This window comes from Thermobia domestica, chromosome 18 (assembly GCF_964235325.1).
Source record: "Thermobia domestica chromosome 18, izTheDome1.hap1.1, whole genome shotgun sequence".
NCBI lineage: Eukaryota > Metazoa > Arthropoda > Insecta > Zygentoma > Lepismatidae > Thermobia > Thermobia domestica.
The window spans coordinates 122724963-122738885 of record NC_137471.1 but is presented as its reverse complement, the minus strand read 5'-3'; the positions used below and the strand labels follow the sequence as shown (position 1 = coordinate 122738885).

At 33.8% G+C, this 13923-nt stretch overlaps 2 protein-coding genes across 3 annotated transcripts in view; one reads left to right on the top strand and one right to left on the bottom strand.

The window, feature by feature from the left end:
- LOC145676198 (uncharacterized) overlaps positions 1–2877 on the top strand; it is an 81987-nt gene extending 79110 nt beyond the window's left edge. Inside the window, exon 3 of the mRNA XM_081747116.1 lies at positions 1119–2877. Within this exon, the coding sequence (XP_081603242.1) occupies positions 1119–1139 (21 nt within the window). The 3' untranslated portion in view covers positions 1140–2877. The remainder of the gene's footprint in view (positions 1–1118) is intronic.
- Positions 2878–6096: 3219 nt separating this feature from the next.
- The window catches only part of p130CAS (Serine_rich_CAS and FAT-like_CAS_C domain-containing protein p130CAS), a 224606-nt gene continuing 216779 nt past the window's right edge, over positions 6097–13923 (bottom strand). For both annotated transcript variants that reach the window (XM_081747113.1, XM_081747112.1), the window contains exon 5: positions 6097–13326. In XM_081747113.1, the coding sequence (XP_081603239.1) occupies positions 11525–13326 (1802 nt within the window). In that variant the 3' untranslated portion in view covers positions 6097–11524. The remainder of the gene's footprint in view (positions 13327–13923) is intronic.

Here is a 13923-nt window from a genome sequence, read left to right as displayed (position 1 = left end):
AGTTGGAGTTGTTTCGTTGTGCGATGATTCATGTCAGTAAACGAGTTTTTGAAGGGCAGGTATAGGAAATAAACAATTTCATGGCATAGGAAATAAATAATTACATGGCAAGTCTTCAAAATTCAAAAAGATTGCTGGATGCTTATCCCAACACTATTCATGAACTGACAAATCGCAACTCTTAAAAAAATGTAATAAATTTAGAAAACATAAGCCATGGCAACAATTGCAAAGTGCCAGTTGGAATCTTAAAACATGCGGTGAAAATTAGAAGTGTTGCCAATTTGAAAGATCGAATAATGGACGCGTTTGGTGCACATTAGAAGCTAAATTCATATTGGTTAACTATGGAACAAAAATAAACATTCAATTGGCTTTTTGGGAAAATTTACTATTAAAATGAAGTGTCACATGCTATGGTTTTCATTTTCAAAACTTCACTTTAATTCAAAATATCGGGTTTCACGATGGCTTCCGTCAAGAATACCCTTACCGTATCACTTCCCTCTAGGCATAATGTGTATTACCGAAGCTTTTATTCACTTATTGTCATTAATACGCGGGTTAGAAGCGGAGGTAAGGGACTTACTGACGTAGTAAGTATGGGCGTATCTTAAAACTAACTCCACCGTTGTCTTCCTGATTAAATTCTAGCCCGAACTTATGTATCATATTACCCTACTCCCATTTAAAAAACTTGACCTTCATTCAAAATAGGGGATTTCAAGATGGCTGCCGTCAAGGTCATACCTAAAATACGACTTCCCCCTAGGCCTTATATGTATCTAGCTGGTTGTTCTTTCATTAACACTCCGTTTACAAAGAGTAGTAAGGGACTTCTGCAGTAATCTCTAATAACCACATCACAACTCTTAAAAATTATTTAAAAAAAAAAAAAAAAAAAAAATAGAAAACGTGCACCATGGCAAAAATTTCTGTCATCACAAATAATGAATACATGTCCTCTATCAGCAAAAATAAATAAATAAATAAATAAATAAATAAATTAAATTAAATTAAAAAAAATAATCGGAGCCGGACAATTGTGTGATGTCCCTTGTTAGTACATTGATGGATATTTAGTGATTACCATTTTTTTCCTTTTCTTATATATACAGCGTGTTTCAAAACAGCACTGACAACGTTTGGAAAATGGTTCCTAACATCAAGATAAGACGAAAAGTATAGACCAACCTGGGTGCACAAATGCTTCCTTTCTAAGTTATAGGCTGCTGAAAATATGAAGAAAAAAAAATGGAGTTTTAAGGTCCATAGCTCCAAAACTATGGAACCTATCGTAGTCGGGTAAAGACTTCACGTAGGAACTAGTATGTGCCCTATCCAAATGTCCAAGTTTCAGAATCCTGTGGTACTTCCACAATAATTTTTATAGAGGTAGTTGGTGAGTATATCAAATGATATTTCCGTTGCCAAACTACCTCTATACAAATTGTTGCGTGAGTACCTTACGATTTTGAGAAAATATATATATATATACAATTGTACTTTATTTCCATTATTGTTTCTATATTTTTTCTTTCTTTTATTTGTACTTTTATTGTGTGACAAGCATATATTTTCATGTTTTATTATTGTTCAAATATATGCGCAATAGTGTTCTACTTCTCCTTAATGTGAGCGTTAGCTCGTTGGGGTAATGGAAAGTGAATGAATAAATAAATAAATAAATAAATAAAAATATATGTATTAATGAAATATATCCATTGTCACACTAATAACCAAGCTTTTTTTTTTTTTTTTTCTAGTTCTCCATATGTTGTATGGAATTAAATGTTAGTATAATGCACCACTACACACAGAGACACAATGAAAAACTTTTCTTCTTCGTAAACTAGTTTAATTTGAATACTGGTTTTTCTTCCTCGTCTTAACTATCTCCATTTTCTATCTGAGAACATTATCAGGTGACTGGATGCCATCATGGTGTCAACTTCATCATTGACTAATCCTTTCTGTAACGTTTCTTTCTCTTAAACTTCTTGTCCTTCTTGTTCGATAAGACAATTATGCGAATGCTTAGTGCTTACAATGTACTTTCTTCCGAGTCTTGTGATAATAATGTTACTATCATATTTTTCGGTAAGTTATTTGTTTAATATGTTAATTCTAAAACGATTTTTTTCTTCAAAACGATCTTTTTCAGTCTCTTTTAGGTATTTTATTTCATAAGTATTATTTCTCATATCCTTAAAGCAGTAATTCCCAAACTTTTTTGGCTGACGACACTTTACTGTTCGCCATCACATCGCAACACACTTGTTTATTATAAACGTTTTTAAATTATATATACTATTTTTTTTTATATATTGGGTAATGTTTTCATTATTCGACTAAAAGAGTCAATAAAGCTGCTTTTTTATTATTATTATTAAGCATGAAGGCATTGTAGAACACGTTACTCCTTTTTCATGGTTTCACGCCTTTTTCATGATTTCACGCCTTTTTATGTGTATGCCTATTTTATAGAAATAGGAGAGATGACGTCATAACTTTAAAAATATTTTTTTGTGTATGCCTATTTTTATAAATTTTTGGCGAGCTTACTTTCGCACCTAGAAGATTGAAATTTTGCACACACATTCAGTCCACCCCGTATTATTTTTCACACTTGTTTCATATCTCTGCGTTAACAGACAGGGATCCAGAAAGGCAAAAAGGTAAATACAGTATATATATAAACAAAAAATCCCTTTCTCGCGATTTTCCCGTCTTAGATACGTGGTGGAGACATGTGAGTGGTACCGTTTGAAAGGTTGTTCTATTCTGAAGAGAATGATGTACGATCCATGACTTTAGGATAAATAGGAATGTCAGGAAATTTTTATACTACATCCAGACCTTTTTGAGTAATCTGGGGCATTGTGGGGCTCATTGGTAAATATTTTTCCTGCCCTTACTGTTCAAGATAGAAGCTTGAAATTTTGTACACACATTTAGTAGAGCCCTTATTGTTTTTCAGTTGATTTTCAGATCTGTGCTTTAACGCAGGGAGGGTTCAGAGGGGCTCAAAATTTTAATAAAAAAAGTCAGGAACAATCCCGATTTCTCTCAAAATCTCCCGCTTCAGGAACATGGTAGGGAAATGTAAATAGTACCGTTTGAAAGGTTGTTCTGTTGTAGAGAATGAGGTACGAACCATGACCCTAGTATAAATAGAGATGATGCTATAGCTGCTTGAGTGAAAGTCTATAGTTTACATTAAAAAAGTCCAAATTTAGAAGGGTTAATAATATGTATGACTAAAAGGTAGAGTTTGGGTCTTAACTGACATAGTATCTCAAAATTGGTTTAAACTAATTAACTGCTTCAAAATTTTTAAATTCTAAAATTTTGCAACACACCAGTCAGGAACCACTACTTTAAAGGAATGTACCAGCTGGCAAAAATTTTTAGAGGGAACTGGGAACTTGAATTTAAAGTCCAGAACTAGATGTTTAAGGATTAGATTAAGAAAAGCATTCACTTACATTTCTTTATATTATAGATAAATATGCACATGTATATACATACATACATAGAATTCATACACTATACACATTCACACAGACAAAGATAACACTTTGTATACATCAACCGTACATTCTAAATTCAATTTTTTTAAAGACAATCACATACACATGCATATATACAAGTAAGACATTTGTTTGAAGTGAGCTCAGAATACCTCTGCAAATCACTTCGCAGCAGAAAGCTATATGTATTTATTTACATTATAAACATTTATTTACATTTTAAAAAATAACTAATTAAAAAGAACGTATCAACTAAAGATCATACAAAACTGCCAACAGATATTTTTCCTTGTACAAAACACAAGCTGCGATTATTGTGAAACTACAAAAATACCAAATAGTTCCAAAACGTATGTAAAAACAAATATTCGTAGTTACTGTATATTATTAACATGTCCAGATTATTACCACGTACAATATTTATATAGACATGTATATGTATATACATTTTTAAGTAGTTGAAAGAACTTGAACATTTTAACAGTTCTACCAAATATTCTATGTTTAAGGAATGGGAATATAAATACCTACTATTTAAGGAGATCCGTTGTGTAAATACGATAAAAAATTATAGAAATGTATGTACCCATTCACAACCTAAGTTCTGGTGTGTCCTAAAAATAATACAAACAGAAAGCAAATAAATTGGGAAAATGAACCTTTCTCTCAATTGAGATGACAAAGATTCGATTCGTTTTGCTTCTGAATAAATGTGAACGACTTTTAACTAGTAATAAGTCCTGAAAATTATCTATGTACATTTACAGAAGTTTGTACTTATCAAAAGTAAGTCACAACAATAACCTCTTGTACCTGCTGTTCAACATTGCAATAACCTCCCAAATGGTTAATGCTGCCTGTGTTTAAGTAGAAATTTAAAAAAAAAATGGTGATTATTATGGCATTGACAACATTACTTTCCCAACCTAATATCAAGAGCTCAACTAATTAGCACAGAGTTGGAGAAATATTATATTACATCATTATGAATTTTGCTTAATCTCCGTTAAATGATATGAAAAGATTATGTCCACAAGTTTGCTCTGTATAGAGCAAAAGCAGAAGGAAAATTACTTTAATTAAATTCTCAAATACCTCTTTAAAAACTATTAGATATTAGGTAAAGAGGGACTCAATTGGAATATATTTGATATTCAGATTAATCATAATGCCTCAACTAAATCTTAAAAACTCTGGAATTTGAAATCCATTAATATTTCAATGTCGTATGCCAAGCTCGAAAATAAGAAGTCGTTCTAAGATCTAAATAGGTGACTGCAAGTTCAAATTCAACGGCTAATTAACTTCCTCCTGTCTTTAAAAGGTGGTCTGTTTTCCAGAACATCTCATTTCACTGCACTTCGTTTTTTTTTTTTAAATCTTCTTTGTTCCAAGACAGATTTGAGGCATTTCCTATTTGACTGAAAATAGACTTTGGGAGAAATATAACACATACTGCTAGTAATCAAGATACTGACCGCGATTTACTAATCAACCGTTTAACTAACTTACATATCTCTTGGTTACTTTCGAAAAATAACTTTACGGGTAAATCGAATTTTAAATCAGAAAACAAAAATCGTATACAGAGTATGAACAATGGCTATTTCCCAATTGCAGTTAAAATTGAATTTATAGTTTCTTCTTTATTAAAACTTATCATTACAGTTTCTCGAAATTTATATTCCAGATTGAATTATTTAGTAGTCAAATATCAAATGTTTCAACATTTCAGAAAATTCTAAAAACTATAAAACATTGGTCATCAACTACAATACGCCAACATGAGAAGTCTACGACTTATCCTGTGCTTGTCAAGGGTTATCAAAAGTTTCGCAAAGCTATGTATATGGTGTAGATAAGAATTTTGAGCTTTGATCACACCTTATGATCCATCCATAGTGCCTTCTATATTCGATGCAAGTTTGCTTACGTTCTGATAAAAAAGATATTGCCGAATGAACTTTTTTCTTTATTTTTCTTTTTTTCTTTTCTTATTTTATGATATATCTGGAAAGCTGCTGGACAATTATGTCCTATATTTTTTGAGGTACATATATTTTAACTTGTCTCATTTCCTCATATTTCAATAACATTAATAAAGGTACCGAATTTAATAGTTACCTTCAGCACCGATTGTTTCCCAACTTTAGTTTACCTACGTAAATAGTACAGAAAACCACAGCAAAAGACAAACAATATAATACAAATCAAACTGTATAACTAAAAGTGAAAACACGAATCATAGATAAAAAAGTTACAACAATTTAATCTGAAATGCAAATACATCAAACAACATGCGTAGGATCATAGAAATGTAATAGAGGAAAGTCTTGGTAAGATGTAGGAGTAACAGATAGGTCTTCGATTTGCTCATCAGCAAATATATTTACTGACAAACGTTGGAAAGTATAAATAGCATTATATCTCAGAAGAAAAGTGACGAAACAGAATTTTCAAAAGAGGAAAAGACATTAACAATGTTCATATTGTCACAGTTAAAATTATTACTAGAAACCAAATTTTTCAAACAAGAGAGACTCTTTATTAAAATAATTATATATTTATATTTTACTGTTTTGTTATTGAATCATGGGCGTCTCTGGCGGGGGGGACGGGGGGACGCGTCCCCCCCAATATTTTGAAGTACAAAATGTTCAATATTTGGGCTAGATACTACTATTTAAATCACTTTCTTTGATGTCCCCCCCAAAGTTTACATGCCAGAGACGCCAGTGTATTGAATCATAAGTTACTCCGAGCCAAAATTGCTTGTATTTTATAAATAGCACTCACTGCAATATTACGTGAGATTTAAGTATGTTAAATACCGGCATCATTTAAGACTTTTAGTCCATTAATAGACATACAAAATTATTCTCAGTTTTTCGTTCCAATGATTCTTATCTCTAACTCGCTGCATCATATTTGTAAATAAAATGAATATATTCTGAAAAAGAGGAACCGAACTGTTTATACATCCATCCTCTTAGTATACAAATAATAAACTTAATTACTTTGTATAGATTTAAGGGTGTTCACTACAGCGAAATTAAACTACCGCTAATTTTAAAGCTTTTCTGTAATATCTTCAAAACAAATACAAATATTCGAAATACAGAAACGTAGTAAAGTAGACAATACGATTTTGCACGTGATACCGTTATCACAAGTCATCCATCTGTTTTCGATTTGCAACTGTAGATAGATTTAGCATTTTTTGCGGGTTCTGTAAATAGCGACATACCAAAAACAGATAGGTGAATTGTGCTAAAGGTACCACATACAAAATCGTATTGTCTAGTTCACTACGTTTCTGTTTTTCGAATATTTGTATTTGTTTTGAAGATATTACAGAAAAACTCTAAAATAAGCGGTAATTTAATTTCGCTGTAGTGTAGACCCTTAATACACATATGAACCTTATTTAATTTTACCATCACCCAGGATTCCAGCCAAGTTCGAATTTAAATATTCCAGGTCTAAAGCATTGGTTAACAAAGAATTTCAATAGATTTTTTCTCTAACTGGTGCCCCATTTCTGTGTGGAATTAAAATGACACCAATCTCTCTTTGGAGGAGGCGGAACTGACATAGTTCTAAGAGTAAACGCCCAGCTTTCCGCAAAGGGTTGAATGATGCTACGTTATACTCCCCTCCTTAGGAAATCCTGAACACTAGACTCTTCTGAAGATTTAACTTTCGCGAACTTGAAACTAATATTACACATTGCGGTGTTAAGTCTAGAAGATGAATTTAATTTAAGTTAAAAAAAAAGTAATATTACTTTACGGTTATTTACGGTTAGAAATCATTCTCTAAGAAAACAACAAATATTCGAATTTTGAGTGTGTCTACTAAAATAACCCACATACTGTCTTTCCAGATTATTAGTTGGCTTCTATACAACAAATTACGGTAATCGAAAATCGCAAATAAATTTTAACATTTATTTTTTGGAAATTAGTCAGTCCCAAAAATTAAACATTGTCTTACACCCAAACAAAACGTGAATAAATATAATACCCCAGAAATTTAAATTAGCGACGATTTTAATTACATCAAGGTTCATGTAAGATTATCATATAATATGATTAATTGTAAACAAATTTATATTTCTTAATATAAATGAATTCACATAAATATGTCCGTACAAAAGTTGTGAAATTTCATTTTATTTAGATTTATATTGTGTACAACAGAATTACTGCAGCACAATTGAAATATGCGTTGCTTTCCCATAGACGACTAGCGAACAAGTACGGACAAACAAGGAAATATATTACAAGGCATATACAAACTAAACTCACTTTCACAGAAAAAGGAACATTAAAGCAATTACGCAGAAAAGAACAATGAATCAGCATATCAAGTCTTCAATCATTTCAGTGAAAAATTGAAAATTTCCCATAAATCAATGGACTAAAAATCAAAGATGGTGTCCGTATTATATAACCTTTAAGTTTTTTTGCGCTACTAGATACGAGCGATGAAGATGATTTATGATTGTAAGACTACAAGAAAAGAGAAAAACCGGGCACAAATTAGTAGGATAAAAACTCTCAAAGTTTAGTACAAAATGGTTGTCCTTTAATTATCGGAAGTAAACAGAAAAGAAATGTAAACCTAAAATATGTGTGAACTTTTCTCTCGTTCGAATTATCACCATAATATCTCCATGTTTAGTAACGCATCGTGAAAAAGACATGACAACTCCTTCATGTTAAACTTCATCGTGAAAACGTTCTGGAAAGAATCAATCATTCATAATTTCTGTCCAATGTGCTTAGTTAATTATATATGAGAAAGTTAGCAAAAGGTTTCAGTGCTTGTCTTTGCAGGTGACACAGAAAAGAAAGAAAAATAATATTCTCCGGACGAAGCAGTACACTAGAATGCAGGGCCGGCCCTAGGCAATTCCCCCCCCCCCCCTTTCTCCAGAAAGAGAAAATCTTAAAAGCCACGATTTTAAATATGTTACGCCATCATGAATAACGAAGGAGAGGGAAACGTACTTGCACTCAGAAAAGTCTAAAACAATAAATACAGAAAACAAAAGCAATCTCGTGTCTTTTTTCTTCATTTCTTTCTTTAAATAATAGCCTATTATGTTAGTGAAAGATAAAGCAAACACATCTCCAGAGGGAAGACGGTAATCCTTTTTTTTATAGAATTCAATATCGAGCTTCAATCTCAATATATCAGTTTGCAATTCCAGTGCAACTAGTTCTTTTATCTTTATTTCTCCATTTTCCTTCTACAACATCTGTTAAAAAAAATTTAAAAAATAAAAAGTTGTTTCTGCCTTCAATGATAAGGAACTTGTTTGTAACAAAGACAACATTAGTTTTCATATCAAAACTGTGAAAACTAACTAAATGGAACAGGTGTTCGCTACTGTTCGAGAACTGAGCTCTAGCATTTGACAACAATCAAACAATTCATGCTGAGATTTGTTTAATCATTTGCTTTAGCATTGTTCATGTGACATTATACTAATGTGCTCTAATCATAATTTATGTATATAGTATTAAAATAGAAGGTCAGCGTAGTAAATTTAACTACTATCATCACGAAGTCTGCAACAAGAACTATTTATTTTAAATAATATAGTTATGACAGATTTTGCTGCCCTTCGAAATTTGCGGTCCCATGCAAATGCACGTGTTGCACATATGGTAGAGCCGGCTCTGCTAGAATGTGATTATGAAGAAAAAGACAAATTAAATCCTTTTGGTGAAATACAAAGTTCTAGACAATTCTGGGAAGAAACAAAACAACAAACGTTGAAAAGAACTCCTGCCCTTTGATCTTCAGTATAGAATCCCTCGATTCCGCTCTTCAGTGATTTATTCCCTGGTGAACACACCCACAAGTAACATATTTTCTTTTACCGTAGAAAGCACATGGTTAACCCAGTTCGAATATTCTTTTAAAGTTTCAAACATATTGTGAGTTCAAACGATAAAGCAAAACTGTCTTTTACAGTGCATATCTGAATCACATATGCAGAATGTACGAAATGAACGCCATATTTTTGCTACTATCTAGTCATTAGTTCATATGACTAAAATAAAAATCAGGCAAAAAATAAAAAGACCTAATACATCCTTCTTCATCTCAGGACGCTACAATCTGCTTCCCAATTGATTTGACAGAGATATTTTACATATCTTTAAATTTGAAAACTACTATTGCATACATTTGTTAAATTTAATACATGAGGTTCATAAAGCTTTACGTAACATTTTTTTTTAATTTACTTGTATGGTTGTTTATACACGACGAAAGAAAAAACTTCTTCTTAGAAATGAATAATTTAAAGTACGTCGATATATCGGTGTCAAGTTTAGCTACAATCTTATCACAAACAAAAATTGAGAAAATAAATAACAAAATTTATAATATATGAAATATTTTACGCAACTTTTGAGGAGTCCTGCATTTTAGGGGAACTGCAAGACGACAGGATATTCTTACATTTTTTAAGACACACCTATTGATGGTATAATATGATTTTCGGAATAAACGAACACAATTTTTGGTGGTATAGTATAACACTTTTCCTTGGTTTTGGTATGCATAATTTTAACGTTTCACACTTGCTAGTTTACATATCTCCTCCCAATTCGACAAGTGTTGAATTTGTTCCACTTAACCACGACGAGAAATCGGACAGTCAAATGTACCATCATGAACTAATTAATAATGAATAACGATACTAAATTTTCACGAATATTATTTCCCCATGTAGCGTGATTTTTCGAATACCTGCAGACAAAAGGAATAACAACTATGAATATAAAAGAAGATGATCAAGAAAGCAACAGTGCTACGAAGTTATCAAAGGATGTCAACAAACAAAACTCAAATTTTGCATGTTATTGTTACAAAAACTTGGTTGTCTACCTTTTAGAGTATTCTTGATTTTCATGTTTATTCTGTTTAGAAATGTTTCACAATAAATTCTTAGTTTTAAAAATAAAATTGAGATCGATTAAATGTGCCAAATAAACAACTGAATAATGTATACATAAATATGAAGTGTATCATATACTTCAACAATAAGGTGACATTTAACAATGATACTCTTTTTCTGTACACATATTCTTGTAATATACCCCATAAATTAATTGTAAAGAAATTGTTACTTAATTCGTATTGTAAGAAATCAGTCTTACCGTAATTAATCAAAGTCTAGTTCTTACATATATGGTATTTTTTCCTTAATTAAGTATGGATCTGTACACTATGTATATAATTGGAATGCAAGACCTTGTAACAACTATTAAGCACTGCCAACACTTCACAGCCTTCAACTTTTACATTATAATGCCACATCTGCACCTTAAGTGCTCCGAACACCTGTATATCTTATTTCGCACCCGTACACTTGAAGGTACCTTAATATTATTACTTTCAGGTACTGCTTCTGTGCCGCAGTTTCAGTGGTTTTAGGCCAGACACTTCGTTCATGAGTTGAAAGAATTACAATACTGAAGAGAAAAAGTAAATATTGCCCTTCCTTGACCGACAGTTTATGTTGAGTAACTGAGGTAACAAGGGATGAATCATTATACTATTACTATTATATACCATTTGAAAGAACTTCTACTTTTCTACAGAATGGAGAAAAACAGCCTAAAATCTGAAAAGAGTGTCTGACAAAGACTACAGAACTATAGTCCACGTTAACATCAGCTACTATGTGACACTATTCGTACAAATAAAGCGAATTTAGGTTTACTACACTTTCTCTTTCCTCCACAAAGGAAGACGCGAAAAGTTTTTAGAAAAAAAAAAGATACTACAAACAGAATCTATCAGTTCAATTGGGCAGTGACTGATACATGGTTTATTACAGGCTGACAATGCTATTGTACGCAAACATGTTTATCGTTTATGAAATACAGCATGGAACTAAATTGTGCTCCGAAAATTTTTAAAAGTATACTAGGTGCTTTTATTTTTTTGTTTCAGTTTAGTTCGACTTAATACTGAGCTGCTTGTACGATGTTGACTTTGAGATCCCTCGCTAGGTGAGAGATGTCTACGACCGAATCGACCATCTCCTGAACAGCTGTGACACTCGGAAATTGAAGAGCTGCCCGTTTTGTTTTCTGCACTGTAGCGTTTAGTGCTTCCGACAATCTGTTGGCGCAATGAAGCACTTTGTTTCTCACTTCCTGTTGAACAACATTTCGATGCACAGTATCACCGATATTTACCAACTTATGAGCACTTAAAACCACAAACTTACTATGAGCCAAGAAAATTTTGGGAGGCTGATTATGTTCAATTGTCAACAGAAAGGCATCAATTGCATTTGTGAGGTAGTTGACGTGATTAACTGTCTGTGCTGCATAGAACTGTAACACTTGCTTATCATTGGGATCAAGGCAGGTTGGGCCTACTACTTCCATATGACGAAGCTTTGTGTGGTCCCCATCAACTGGCACCTCGGACTCTCGTATGAGTGTGTCATAAGATTTCCGGAGTTCTGCAGGCAAAGCATCTCGGATTTCTGCGTGTTGTTTTGCAACGCTTTCCCGTGATTCCAGATTAACATAATCGTAGTCTTCCATTCCTTCTTTTCCGATTGGAGGATGTTCTTCACCCTCTGGTTTCACGGGAGTGGATAGTATTTGGTCTTGACTTCCCTTCTTTGGTGGAGTGTCAGGTCGAGGAGAAGTAGCAGAACGCTTGAAAAGTAATGTTGAGTTGCCCTGAATGAAAGACGACGTTTGACGAACGTCTTCTGTAAGAGCTCGAGCACAAGCCACTAATTGGTCCAGAGAATCCGGTGTTCCTGAATCATCAGGACGAGCCAACACTGAAATAGACCACTCAAGTGCGTCCAACGATGACGCTGCCTCTTGAACAAGTTTATTTGAATCCTGAAGCATCTGGATAAGATGTTGCAATTTCGGTGCAAGACTTCTATCCGCTGCACGTCTAGCGTTGCCTAATGCACCTTCAGCAAACTCCACGAAGTCTTGTAGAGACGTTCTCATACGAACTACAGCTAATTTCACTTCATACACTTTACCTTCAAATTGATCTTTACGCCTCCAATTGGGGCTTACGAAACCAAGCAGCCGCGTTATAGAACTATGAACTTCTTGTTGTAAACGCACTAAAGTGTCCACTGCCGAACCTAACTCCAGAGGTAGTTCACGCGTAATCACAGGTGTTTCACTACTGCTGGTATTAGTTATGGCTACGTTCACTCGTGGGGTAATAGGTTCACTTTGTGATATCACTACTGAAGTTACATCACGAGTAACTTGAGGTGGGACATCATAAACCACATCCTGTGACAATCGCCGAGGTTGATCATACATTTCAATAGGTACATTTCCAACCGGTCGTGGAACATCATACTGCGCCGAGTCGGAAATTAACTGAGCTACGCGTCTCTTGTCCAAACTTGGAGCCACATACACTGGGTGTTCAAGACTAGAGCGATTGGAACCCCCTGCGCTAGACAGAGATAAGGAGGCCGAATCGGAAGCTGCTGTAAGGGAACTTGCAGAGCTTGAAGGAGTCAACCGAGGAACATCGTATTCCTGTTTTACATCCCCTGAAGTATTAGCATCTGCTGCATACGCTGGGTGGGGCCTTGGCACATCGTAGCTGTCTACAGAATCACGAGACATCTGGCCGCCCTGTTTCCATGAACGTGGCGTATCGTAACTCACTAGAACATTCTGTGGTCGAGGAACATCGTAGGATTCAGCTCCTCCTGAAGAGTCCACTACATCTCCTATTGATCGTGGAACATCGTAACTCCCTGAAAAAAAAATCGAAGCATAAGAGAAACATACAATAAAACATATTTCTTATTTTAAATAAACAAATAATAAATAAGGGTAAAATAACACATGTGATCATTAATATCAACAGAGGATTTTTATAACACAATTTACCATATTTGCTTTCTCTGTTAGTATTTTTATTTATATTTTCCGAAACATGCAAGAGTTTTCTCTTGCCTCATTTTCATCAAAATGGGAAAGTAACTGTAACAATAATTCTTTATTAAGTTTAATTCAAAAATATTACAATAAAATTAAGGCTGAATACACCCATAAACAGTGGACACTTTACAACTGCATTAGTGACCCCGCGTGGCGTAGTCGCTAAAGCTTTCGCATTTGGTGTGAGTGGCTCTGGCTTCGATTCCCGATGGGGACACTGGATCGGAAAGATGTAACAGCTTTTTCAGAGTATCTACCTTGAGTGAAGGTGTCCTGAGTTTTCCTCATTCACACCAGACAAATGCCGGGATGATAATATCATACCGGTTCCAGGCCGCTTCCTTCCTTCGCCTAGGGATAGTGCGATCGCCTAGGGATATCATCCCTCATACATGAGAGGCTTAAGGCCG